This window comes from Ranitomeya imitator, chromosome 1, assembly GCF_032444005.1.
Source record: "Ranitomeya imitator isolate aRanImi1 chromosome 1, aRanImi1.pri, whole genome shotgun sequence".
In the NCBI taxonomy this organism is placed as follows: Eukaryota; Metazoa; Chordata; class Amphibia; order Anura; family Dendrobatidae; genus Ranitomeya; species Ranitomeya imitator.
Window position 1 is genome coordinate 32,157,154 of NC_091282.1, and position 12,998 is coordinate 32,170,151.

General features: G+C 50.2%; 1 protein-coding gene across 3 annotated transcripts in view; it reads left to right on the forward strand.

Annotated features, from left to right (window-relative positions):
• Positions 1-12,998, forward strand: part of CPLANE1 (ciliogenesis and planar polarity effector complex subunit 1) — a 66,282-nt gene that overhangs the window by 44,865 nt on the left and 8,419 nt on the right. For all 3 annotated transcript variants that reach the window (XM_069745940.1, XM_069745941.1, XM_069745942.1), the window contains 12 exons: positions 444-731; positions 1,745-2,371; positions 5,356-5,450; positions 6,909-7,029; positions 7,928-7,985; positions 8,102-8,233; positions 8,611-8,694; positions 10,011-10,108; positions 10,420-10,576; positions 10,827-11,068; positions 11,252-11,339; positions 11,985-12,125. In XM_069745940.1, the coding sequence (XP_069602041.1) occupies positions 444-731; positions 1,745-2,371; positions 5,356-5,450; positions 6,909-7,029; positions 7,928-7,985; positions 8,102-8,233; positions 8,611-8,694; positions 10,011-10,108; positions 10,420-10,576; positions 10,827-11,068; positions 11,252-11,339; positions 11,985-12,125 (2,131 nt within the window). The remainder of the gene's footprint in view (positions 1-443; positions 732-1,744; positions 2,372-5,355; positions 5,451-6,908; positions 7,030-7,927; positions 7,986-8,101; positions 8,234-8,610; positions 8,695-10,010; positions 10,109-10,419; positions 10,577-10,826; positions 11,069-11,251; positions 11,340-11,984; positions 12,126-12,998) is intronic.

Below are 12,998 nucleotides of genomic sequence, written 5' to 3' on the forward strand. Positions count from 1 at the left end.
CCCCCATTGTGCTTCAATTCTAGAATGTGTGCCTGGCGAGGGTCCGACCTTGGGGGCCATGACGCTACTACACATCACCGTCATTGCTTTACCGAGGCTAAGGCACAGTCTGCTGCACCTGCCGCGGACCCTGCACAGTGATCCAGAAGATACGGACGGACCCTCACTGTGCTAATTGGGGGGAGCGGGAGGTCGGCGGTCTGTGATTGAGCATTGATGACCCGGCTCAGGGTCCTGTATGGAAATGTCTCTCCTGACGCCACATACAGACGCAGTCTGAGGATGGTACATTGTGCGCCGTGTATCTTGTGTGTTGTTTGTGGTCGCGTTGCGCAGCAGAGCTCAGTGTGTTGCCTTGCAGCGCAGGGGCTGTATCGCCTGCAGATGACGGCACGGTCTCCGTTACACATTGCAGTGATGTTTCTCCTGCATTTCTTTTCCAGCTCCAGCAGATCAACTTCATGAGTCTCATGCAGGTGGTGGGGTCGTCGTTCGCGGCTGTGCCGGCGCTGCAGCACGTCTTGGAGCAAACCTCACAAATGGGAAGGAATCCAGTCTTAAACCCTGCGGGCGACCACTCTGCACCTCAGGTCATTCATCCGGCCCCATCACAAACCGCGGCTGCAGAACCAGTGCCTGACGTGCAGCGGAAAGCGGGCGTGCTGCAAACGGGCGGCGCTGTCGATGCTGCAGGAATGGGCGGAAACGAGCGGAATAAGGAGGCTCTACAGGTAATGTGTCATGTCCTCAGTTTACGTGACGATCCCCCGACATCACCCAGGTCCATCAGAGATCCGGACCCCGACGTGGCAGGTCACAGCTGTGTACATGTGGGCCCCCTACTGGAGGGTGGAGGTAGTGAAAATGTAGAATATCTGCAGCAGGAGTTTTACATGTTCCTGCAGGGTATTTGGTGGTTTGGTTACGTATCCACATGAGGGTTTGGGTCGTGATGAGCGGTCAGGGCTCGCTGGGGTCTATAAGGCCACGATGGGCCAGGGTCAGGGCTGGCTGGGGTCTATAAGGCCACGATGGGCCAGGGTCAGGGCTGGCTTGGGTCTATAAGGTCACGATGGTCCAGGATCAGGGCTGGCTGGGGTCTATAAGGTCACGATGGGCCAGGATCAGGGCTGGCTGGGGTCTATAAGGTCACGATGGGCCAGGATCAGGGCTGGCTGGGGTCTATGAGGTCACGATGGTCCAGGATCAGGGCTGGCTGGGGTCTATAAGGTCACGATGGGCCAGGATCAGGGCTGGCTGGGGTCTATAAGGTCACGATGGGCCAGGATCAGGGCTGGCTGGGCTCGATAGGGTCACGATGGGCCCAGCTGGGACTTTTATAGTCATGGTGGGATCGTTGCAGTGAGCTGAGCTTGGTTCTTTGAGGTCAGCTTCGTTGTGGTGGACAAGGTAGGTGTCTTTGAGGTCTTGATGGGCAGGAGAGCCGTGGTGTTTCGGTGGCCCATGGACTTTGCGGTGGGCAGGGCTGTGCTCTTTGTGGTTGCAGTGGGCAGGGCCTGGGGTCTTTGCGGTCATGGTGGGCAGTGTCAGGTTCTTGGTGGGCAGAGTTGGGTTCTTTGCGATCGTGGTGTGGAGGGGCCAAGGTCTTTGAGGTGTCACTGGGCAAGGCCTAGGTCTTTGCAGTCGCGGTGGACAAGGTCGGGGTCTTTGCGGTTGGCAGAGACAGGGCATAGTCTACTTCTAAGCTCTCTTGCTGACTGTCTTGCTCTTGTTCTCTGTGCAGAAACTTCCGGAGCTCCGCATTCCCCCCAGCGATGGAGCAAAGATCCCAGCGAGGTTGGGGTTATTAAGCACCGGTCCTCCCCACCGTCTGCCCCTAGTAACTGCCCCATCAGGGCCACAGATGACTCCAATGCTCATCAGACCTCCTGTGATGAATAACCCCAGTGGATTTCCGCTGCTCAGACTGCAGTCCGACCCCCAATTCCTACCATTGAACATAAGACCCCCAGTGAGAGAAGCATGGGCACCTGTGAGCGCTGCCCCCAGAATGCCCACCCCTGTGCCCGCTCGTCAGACCCAACCTCCAGGTATCACTGGTGCCAGTGATCCCATCAGGACACAGAAATCGCAGAAATGGGCGGAATCTGTGAGCAGAAGACCCCCAGCCCTTCCGTCCACGTCACAGAGCGCCGGCCACAGTCACCAACAACCGCAGATCAGTCTTCTTGGAAGTGAACAGAACAAAACGGGAATCCATCTGCTCCACCTGCGCTCAGCTCCAGTGCTCTATACCCCCCCAGCGCAGAATGCCACCCGCTGCGCCCCAATGTTATTACATCTCCCCAAAGACGTACCTGATCCGTCCAAGATAATGTGGCTGAAGAGCAACGTACCGCCGCACATACAGGTAAGGAGGGTATCTCTCCTATAAGGCTGGAGGCAGGACATAAAATGTCCCCAATGTCCGCCAGCAGAGCAATAAACATCTCTGTATACAGGGAGCTCCCCCTAGTGGTGGCTGCAGACAGGATCTTATCATGTATCTCTGTATACAGGGAGCTCCCCCTAGTGGTGGCTGCAGACAGGATCTTATCATGTATCTCTGTATACAGGGAGCTCTCCCTAGTGGTGGCTGCAGACAGGATCTTATCATGTATCTCTGTATACAGGGAGCTCCCCCTAGTGGTGGCTGCAGACAGGATCTTATCATGTATCTCTGTATACAGGGAGCTCTCCCTAGTGGTGGCTGCAGACAGGATCTTATCATGTATCTCTGTATACAAGGAGCTCCCCCTAGTGGTGGCTGCAGACAGGATCTTATCATGTATCTGTATACAGGGAGCTCCCCCTAGTGGTGACTGCAGACAGGATCTTATCATGTATCTCTGTATACAGGGAGCTCCCCCTAGTGGTGGCTGCAGACAGAATCTTATCATGTATCTCTGTATACAGGGAGCTCCCCCTAGTGGTGGCTGCAGACAGAATCTTATCATGTATCTCTGTATACAGGGAGCTCCCCCTAGTGGTGGCTGCAGACAGGATCTTATCATGTATCTCTGTATACAGGGAGCTCCCCCTAGTGGTGGCTGCAGACAGGATCTTATCATGTATCTCTGTATACAGGGAGCTCCCCCTAGTGGTGGCTGCAGACAGAATCTTATCATGTATCTCTGTATACAGGGAGCTCTCCCTAGTGGTGGCTGCAGACAGGATCTTATCATGTATCTGTATACAGGGAGCTCCCCCTAGTGGTGACTGCAGGCAGGATCTTATCATGTATCTGTATACAGGGAGCTCCCCCTAGTGGTGGCTGCAGACAGAATCTTATGTTTCTCTGTATACAGGGAGCTCCCCCTAGTGGTGGCTGCAGACAGAATCTTATCATGTATCTCTGTATACAGGACGCTCCCCCTAGTGGTGGCTGCAGACAGAATCTTATCATGTATCTCTGTATACAGGGAGCTCCCCCTAGTGGTGGCTGCAGACAGGATCTTATCATGTATCTCTGTATACAGGGAGCTCCCCCTAGTGGTGACTGCAGACAGGATCTTATCATGTATCTCTGTATACAGGGAGCTCCCCCTAGTGGTGGCTGCAGACAGGATCTTCGCATGTATCTCTGTATACAGGGAGCTCCCCCTAGTGGTGGCTGCAGAAAGGATCTTATCATGTATCTCTGTATACAGGGAGCTCCCCCTAGTGGTGGCTGCAGACAGGATCTTATCATGTATCTCTGTATACAGGGAGCTCCCCCTAGTGGTGGCTGCAGACAGGATCTTATCATGTATCTCTGTATACAGGGAGCTCCCCCTAGTGGTGGCTGCAGACAGGATCTTATCATGTATCTCTGTATACAGGGAGCTCCCCCTAGTGGTGACTGCAGACAGGATCTTATCATGTATCTCTGTATACAGGGAGCTCCCCCTAGTGGTGGCTGCAGACAGGATCTTCGCATGTATCTCTGTATACAGGGAGCTCCCCCTAGTGATGGCTGCAGACAGGATCTTATCATGTATCTCTGTATACAGGGAGCTCCCCCTAGTGGTGGCTGCAGACAGGATCTTATCATGTATCTCTGTATACAGGGAGCTCCCCCTAGTGGTGGCTGCAGACAGGATGTTATCATGTATCTCTGTATACAGGGAGCTCCCCCTAGTGGTGGCTGCAGACAGGATCTTATCATGTATCTCTGTATACAGGGAGCTCCCCCTAGTGGTGACTGCAGACAGGATCTTATCATGTATCTCTGTATACAGGGAGCTCCCCCTAGTGGTGGCTGCAGACAGGATCTTCGCATGTATCTCTGTATACAGGGAGCTCCCCCTAGTGGTGGCTGCAGAAAGGATCTTATCATGTATCTCTGTATACAGGGAGCTCCCCCTAGTGGTGGCTGCAGACAGGATCTTATCATGTATCTCTGTATACAGGGAGCTCCCCCTAGTGGTGGCTGCAGACAGGATGTTATCATGTATCTCTGTATACAGGGAGCTCCCCCTAGTGGTGACTGCAGACAGGATCTTATCATGTATCTCTGTATTCAGGGAGCTCCCCCTAGTGGTGGCTGCAGACAGAATCTTATCATGTATCTCTGCATACAGGGAGCTCCCCCTAGTGGTGGCTGCAGACAGGATCTTCGCATGTATCTCTGTATACAGGGAGCTCCCCCTAGTGGTGGCTGCAGAAAGGATCTTATCATGTATCTCTGTATACAGGTATACAGGGAGCTCCCCCTAGTGGTGGCTACAGACAGGATGTTATCATGTATCTCTGTATACAGGGAGCTCCCCCTAGTGGTGACTGCAGACAGGATCTTATCATGTATCTCTGTATACAGGGAGCTCCCCCTAGTGGTGACTGCAGACAGGATCTTATCATGTATCTCTGTATACAGGGAGCTCCCCCTAGTGGTGGCTGCAGGAAGCTGAGCATTACATTACGTCTGTGCATGGGATTTTGGGCTCTATCTGTTGTCTCATATAGGTATGAAATAGCAGACTATAGGTTGTAATGTGGTCCTGGCTGTGATTGGGAGATGTGGGAGTGCTGCATTCAGTGCTGCCATATTATGAGTCTTTGCTGCTTTGAGCTCTCTATACTCTACATTCTACATACTTGGTTGTTGAGGTATAAAAGGGGTTTTCTGGGATCAGAAAGAATAAGTTTGATTCCAGAAACATCGTCAGTCCAGTCCATAGGTTGAATTGCATTTTGGTTCCAATATGTTGCAATACCAAATCCCACCTGTGGACAGGAGAGGCGCTGCTTCTATAAAATAAAAACAGACTTTTATTTTTAATCGTTGACAACCCCTTTGACTTCCATATTGATCATCTGAGAACCTGCTTTAGGACCAGTCTAGATATAATTTTTTGGGGTCAATGACATTTTCAGACCGATGCCAAGAGACGAGATCCCGGAGTTACAGAAGAAAATCACCAGCGGCTGAAAGCAAATATCATCCTGTCTGCGGGGGACAGTATCAAAAGGTAAGAGATCGTACAGTAGTCGGACGCCTCCCGCACAGTCTGGCCCGGCTCCGGTGTGCACACACATACCCAGACTAGAGCGAGCACCAATCGCAATCCTCCAGTATAGGAAGTGTGCAGGTACTTATCATCCATGTTGTGTCACAGATCTGTAGGACATTCTGGACCACAGCTACTCTGTAGGTGAGGGGTTGATATTTGCCTGGGCTGAAGTCGTTGACGTTGAGTTGGGCTTAGGTTTTTGAAGTTGTTTGGTTGTGTTGGCATCTTTGTGGTTGAATCAGATTGGGGTCTTTAAGATTGATTTAGGTTGCTCAGACTGGTGTCTTTGGGGACGGACCAGGTTGGGGTGTCTGAAGTTGGGTTGGGCTGCGGTCTTTGAGGTTGGATTAGGCTGTGTTTAGGTCTTTGAGGTTGTGTCAGACTAGTGTCTTTGAGGTCAGATGGGACTGAGGTCTTTGAAGTTGAGGTAGGCTGGGCTGTGGTCTTTGTGGTTGGGTCGGACTGGGGTCTTTGAGGACAGACTGTGCTGGGTTGTTTGACATTGCATCAGGTTGGAGTGTTTGAGGTTGAAGGTTGGGCCTAATCGAGCTGGGTTCTTTGAGGTTGGATCGGGTTGGAGTGTGAGGTGGATGGTTGGGTTTAATCGGGCTGGGGTCTGTGAGGTTGATGGTTGGGCCTAATCGGGCTGGGGTCTTTGAGGTTGGATCGGGTTGAAGTGTTTGAGGTTGAAGGTTGGGCTTATTTGGGCTGGGGTCTTTGAGGTTGGGCCAGGTCGAGCTTCGTTTGACCTTTTGAGGTTGGGCATGCTGTGTTGGGTTTTTGTAAGGCCAGTTTGGGCTATGCTGTGTTTTTACAGGTCGGGTTGGACTCATTGCGGTAGGGTTGGGCCAGGCTGGGCTGGAGTCTTTGAAGACGGATCATGTCACGCTGGGATCTTTGAGGCTTTTTGTTTAAGCCGGTATTTCCCAAACTCCAGTCCTCACGGACCCCAACAGGTCATGTTTTCAGAATTTCCATAGTGCTGCACAAGTGAGAGAACTCTTGATACTTCCATCACCTGTGCAATGCTAAGGAAATCCTGAAAACATGACCTATTGGGGTCTGTGAGGACTGGAGTTTGGGAAACACTGGTTTAAGCAGTGCTCAGCCAATGCACTGTTCTCAGAATATCTCCCTGCAGGACCTCCAGTGGTCGTCTGTAATCTATAGAGGAGCCTTGCATCAGTTCAGTTTCCCTGCAGCGCCCAATCAGGGGTAATAAGACATTACACAATTAAATCCTCCAAAGCAAAATAAGCCCACTGATCTAAATGGACTCTGTAATACTTAATTTCTCCTCTGGAGGCGCTGCAGGGAAGGTGATTAGTGCTGATCACTAGGTTTCTCTTTGTAATCTGCTTACCAGGGATTGTCCAAAGCTGCGATCCCCATTAAATGTTATGTTTCTTACTTTAGAAAGAACAGACGCACTCTAAAGGAAAAAAATGAGAAGAAGGAGAAGAAAGTGTCAGTTAGCTTCCGTCCAGACGACTCCATCATCGCTTCTAACAACCTTGATGAGGTGACACGACCCGAGGTATTCTGGCGGGATTGTCTGTTCATTTCCGGGGGGGGTTAACTGTCGTCTTTTTATTCTCAGCGATCAACTGAAAATCCCTCTCTGCCCCATTATGGGTGCAGGTGTATGTAGCAGGCTCAGGAGCTGCGCCCGCTCTCCACAGCCAGTACTTGACTGGAACAGCTGCGACCAAACTTTGCTCCGATCACTGATGTTTAACCATTTAAATGCTGCTGTCAATCTCTGACTGTAGCACTTAAGTGGTGCGATCGTGGCAGGGCGTCTGTTTGGACACTTATCACCCCCTACCCTGGTGGGTGCCGGTTCAAATCTCACATCTAAAAAAACATAGTGAGAAATTAAAAAAAAAAAAAAAAAATGAAAACAAAGTTTTTTGGTTTTTTTTTTAAATAAAAGCCTCAATTTATTTCTTTAAGTTGATAAAATATTTATATAAAAGTTTTTTGTCACTGTAAAAACAAACCCTCATTACTGGCCTATATGGACTGAAAAATGAATAAATAAAAATTTATGGCTCGTGAAAGAAGAATAAGGAGGAAAGTAACAAAAGGACAAAAAAATCTCCATCTGAAAGGAAGGAGCAGTTGTTGCCTTTTTGCTTCCCCTGATCAACTGATCGAAGAGGTTGTGGTGCAGAGGAGCCGGCACAGCGCCGTACATTGTGTGGTGGCCAAGATAGGTACTGCAGCTCTGTCCAGCTATAACACAAAATATAGAATTCCCAGTTCCGAGTCTCCAGTCCCTTAAATCTGCCGAATGGTCGGGTGACAACAGTCGGACCCCACTGATAGATCACCAATATTAAGGTTCTTTGTACATTATTAATTTCTGATTCCCCTCCTTTTCATTATTCGTGTAATGCCCCTTTAACATTTTTTTTCTTTCACCCCCCCAGATTGCACATCGTGACAAGCCGGACCCCGAAGGCGGAAACGATTTTGTGATCCCGTTGGGTGCGTGTCGTCCCCCATCAGTGTGTGACTGTAGCGTCCCCCCACAGTGAGCTGCCGGCAGTGTACACAGCGGGGGCAGTAATGGCAGCTTTTACGTTTTTCTTCTTGTTTTTCAGGCTCCTTTGAATCCATGTTGTCTCATGAAATCCCCGAGACCCCCATCTCGTCTATGGCAGAACTTCACTTTTTAGCTTCTACTATGAAGAGACCACCGGATATTCGGGATGCGAGCACCAACACGGATTCTGGTAATACTGAGGTTTACTTAAAGGGGATGTCCAGGACTTTAGATATTGATGATCGATGCTTGGGATTGGTCACCGGTATCAGATCTGTGGGGGTCTGACACCTGACGACCCACCGATCAGCTGTTATCAGCTCTGTATATACACAGTGTATGGAACCAGACCCGCGCTGTGCACCACGCCGCGGCCACTACCGATTATAGAGCTTCATCCGGCCGCTGCGGGAGCTGCTGATCGGTGAGGAAGGCGGGTGTTGCACTTTTCTGAAGTTTCTGAAGTTCTGTACATTGGGGGCTGCTTGTTAATGAACGGTCAGACATTGCGGGATCTTTCCTCACCCCTAATCTTACTTTGCTCTTTCTTCTCATCGCTCGCTGCAGCAGCCAGACATCTCCCAGACCAATATTCGGTGGGGTCAGAAGACTTTCCTCCTCGCGGCTCGGCTGCCGGTCCTCCAGCTCCAGGTTTGCTCGCTGTCCTCTCCTCTTCCATTCGCCGGCGTCTCTGCAGATTCCTCGTTCACCAGCAATAAAGAAATATCCATCAATGCTTCATTTAGAACCATTTTTTTTTCACCTGGATAAATAAGTCGCCACCAGAGAGAGTGGCCCTGGCTTATGGCTCACTTCCTGTTGGTGGCACATGGTCGCTCTACTGAACGTGTGTGGACAGGAATAGCTGCTGGCTGTTTGTGACCCGCGGACGATCCGTCCATCATGGTCTGCGCTCAAGATGTGTGAATGCGACATTATTTGTATGGATAACGTGTGACGTGTGCTCGACCAGGAGGTGTGGCATTGCACGTGTGCATGATCAGGTGGTGTGGCATCGCACGTGTGCATGATCAGGTGGTGTGGTATCGCACGTGTGCTGGATCAGGAGGTGTGGCTTCGCATGTGCGCTCGATCAGGTGGTGTGGCATCGCACGTGCGCTGGATCAGGTGGTGTGGCATCGCACGTGTGCTGGATCAGGAGGTGTGGCATCACGCGTGTGCTCGACCAGGAGGTGTGGCATCGCATGTGCGCTCGATCAGGTGGTGTGGCATCGCACGTATGCTCGATCAGGAGGTGTGGCATCGCACGTGTGCTTGATCAGGTGGTGTGGCATTGCACGTGTGCTCGATCAGGAGGTGTGGCATCGCACGTGTGCTCGATCAGGTGGTGTGGCATTGCACGTGTGCTCGACCAGGAGGTGTGGCATTGTACGTGTGCTCGACCAGGTGGTGTGGCATTGCACGTGTGCTCGACCAGGTGTGGCATTGCACGTGTGCTCGACCAGGAGGTGTGGCATCGCACGTGTGCTCGACCAGGAGGTGTGGCATCGCACGTGTGCTCGACCAGGAGGTGTGGCATCGCACGTGTGCTCGACCAGGAGGTGTGGCATCGCACGTGTGCTCGACCAGGAGGTGTGGCATCGCACGTGTGCTCGACCAGGAGGTGTGGCATCGCACGTGTGCTCGACCAGGAGGTGTGGCATCGCACGTGTGCTTTTCTAATAAGTAGTGCACATTACCTGCAGAAGTGAATGGCAGAGGAGAGCCCTTTTATCATTTAACCCTTGCCATTCTTTATTTGATGCCACCGTCTCTCCATGGATGGTACAATAATATAATAATCTGGCTCCCGGCCTCCTGTCCCCGCTCGGGCTCCCGGCCTCCTGTCCCCGCTCAGGCTCCCGGCCTCCTGTCCCCGCTCGGGCTCACTGCCGCCTGATGATTTGCCTGAAAATGTAATAAAAGGATTTTTTTGCTCATGTTTCTCCATCCTCTTCTTTATACAGAAGTGTTGCCCCCCGACGTACAGCAGCAGATGCCTCCGGAGTTATTCCTAAATCTACCGCAGCCGCACGATGGCCAACTGGAGAAGCCGCGCAGCCGTGTAAGAAGTTCTGTGTATTTGGCACCCTGTGAGATGTGGCCGCCGTCTTCTGTTTATGAGAATCGTCTGTGTCGCCGCTTCCTCCTCCCGTCATCATGTGATGGTTGGGGGCTCGGAAGGAGCAGGAAACTGTAGGGTCTTAGCAGCCCCCGATCAGCTCCGCAGTGCAGGCGGGGGGCACAATGTCCCCTGTAGCAGCGTTTCACTTTCGGTGCACCGGAGCGTTGTTCACGGACCTCCGGCCGATTATCGGGGTCCTCCTGGTTGTGTGTAGATTGGAGATGTTCGTTTTATTCCTTCTTTTATTACAGATCGTCCATTATGGAGACGTGGGAGAATTTCCGGAGCGTTTTGCAGACTTCACTGATCCGGATGTTCCATCTTCAGCTGAGCTCCATCACCTGGCGGCGTCCGTCACCACCGTGCACGCTCCGGAGCGCATCCAGCCCACAGGTCCCTACACGACTGGTACAATTTGTCACCATTTGTAATATGTCCGCCTAACAGCAGTGAATAGAAATGTCCACGTTTGCAGTGTAAGCCGACTGATACGGTTCTACCTGCACTGATACATTGTGACAAACCCTCAGCTGTTAGAATCATTTTTATTTCCTGCCTTTTGGATGTAAATGAGAAGTTTTCCACCAGCTTACGGCAAGCAGCAATTAGCAAAAAGCTTTTTTTTTATAACTTTTTCCTCGTTTCATCTTCTCACCAGATCTACCAGAGGGGCCACAATTGGGAGACAGGGGTCCCGGTGCTGTGGACGGGGTCAGCCATCATGTTCTATCTGCGGACTTGATATTTGCCCCCAGCAGTGAGCTCGCTCCCCTAACGGTGCGGACCCCTTGTGTAAAGCGTAACGAGGCCGTTTCCAAACTGAAGGAGATGGACGTGCAGCTGCAAGCGCTGCAGAACATGGCGGACGGCATGGAGAAGGACTTTGCCAACACCAGACTGGTAAGCCAGGTTTAGAGAGAACTTCCCCCCGCTGCCTACAGGTGGCAGCTTGCTGCCGGGCGTGGAGCGGTTCCCTCTGCTACTGACCCTGCGTGTAGCAGCGCCGCTCCCTGTCCAGGGCGTAAATGAAAGGCGACTCCTGGTGAAATAATAATGGTAAAATAATATCCCCTTCCACTGCAGTTGGTGAAGACTTTAGAGACCCTGACGTCTGCAGCTGAGCCGGAGCCCATCGACGTCCCCCCTAGAAGAGCGGGAGCCCCACAGAGAGGTACTGCGCTACTGCTATGTTATCCGAAAACTTTTTTTTTTTTTTTTTGCATTATGAAAAGTTTTTTGCAACTCACTTTCTGTATCGGATTTATTAGGAGCTTTCCTCATTTACATTGTGTTTAACCCCTTGGGTGCCTCTGTAAATCAAATATGCAGATTTTAAGGTTCGAAAGTGGCATGTTCAAAAAAAAAAAATGGAATAAAAAAAAAATCCGTTTTATGGTCCCCCCTCCCCTCAAAATTGTAATGATAGAAAACTACCCCCTCACACTGCAAACAAACAAGTCATCGCACAAATTCTTGCAACTAAAAAAAACAGAATTACAGCTTTCAGAAAAATGGCAATTGAAGCCATTTTTTTTTTTTGCAAGTTTTATTTTATTAAATGGGAAAATATATTTATAAAAAAAAATCCTATAAATTCGACCTCCCAGAATTGTTCTGAGGCCATAGACTGTCGTTACGTTCCCTCAAAACGAATGTTGTGACTATATGGGAGCGTAGTGCCGCAACCCGGCATGAACCAGTCGCCAGCTGGTATTAGTCGTATCCTGTCTGGGGGGACGCACATTTCATAGGGGACGCGCCGATGTGTGATTACCTGGCAGCACATGACTTCTCTCTTCTCTGATAATATTTTTAGTGTTCTCGTTACGTGATGATCCATTGGGAGACCTGAAAGAGGAAGAGGCCTACAACCGAACCGGTCCTGCGGGTATCGGCTCACGTGAGCGCCCCCTGGAGGACTTAATATTTTCCAGTGGGGATGGAGATCTCACCACAGGTATGTGAGTCCGGTCTAATAATGTAGTGGGGCATGTGATACCTTCGCCTCGGCGCGCGTTTGCCCCCTGGATAGACTGACGCTCAGTCATGGATACTAAAACCTGATTGACCACCCAAAAATGTCAGAGGGGTCTTTATTGCCTGGGTATGTAGACTGGCTGCATATGTGTATACCGTAGGGATGTCTCGGACTCCAAAAGTGACGTCTGCGGCTGAGATTAAAAACCGGTCCTTCTACAATGGTCTGATCTCTGCCGATTAACCCTTATTGAGTGGTTGCAAGTTGAATATGGCAGCCAACGACCAAAGAAAGACCCTCGGAGTGAGCGGCTGCTGTACATGATTACCAAAAAGTCTGTAGGCGCTTGTCAGTTTTTCACCGAGACTCTTTAATGTATTGGGATACAGGACTGTTCCCATATTATTTCTTATCATGGGAATTTATAAAAAAAAAAAAAAAAAAAGTTTAAGAAAGTTTTAAACTCAAAAGTGCAAAGTATAAAAGTAATAATTAAGGTGTCGTTTCCATCAAAATCTTAGTATCTCGGAATCTTAGAACAATAGTAAAATGTTATTTATTCCACGAGGGAAAACATTGCAAAATTAGTACAAAAAAAAAAAATAGTTAAAATAAGAACATTGAAAAAATACAAGTTATCGGGCAAAAAACAAATCCTGCTCATACGGCGACAGAAAAATATAAAACTTATTATAAAGACAGAACAAATAAAAAAAAAAAAAAAGGTTTTGTAAAGTCAAAATCGTCCATGTCCTTATGGGGTTAATTAAACTTGAGAATGAAATGTTCTCCTCGGAGTCTAATATCCAGCGAGCGACGCTCCTCTCGGGTTCCCCATTGTCGGTGTCGCCT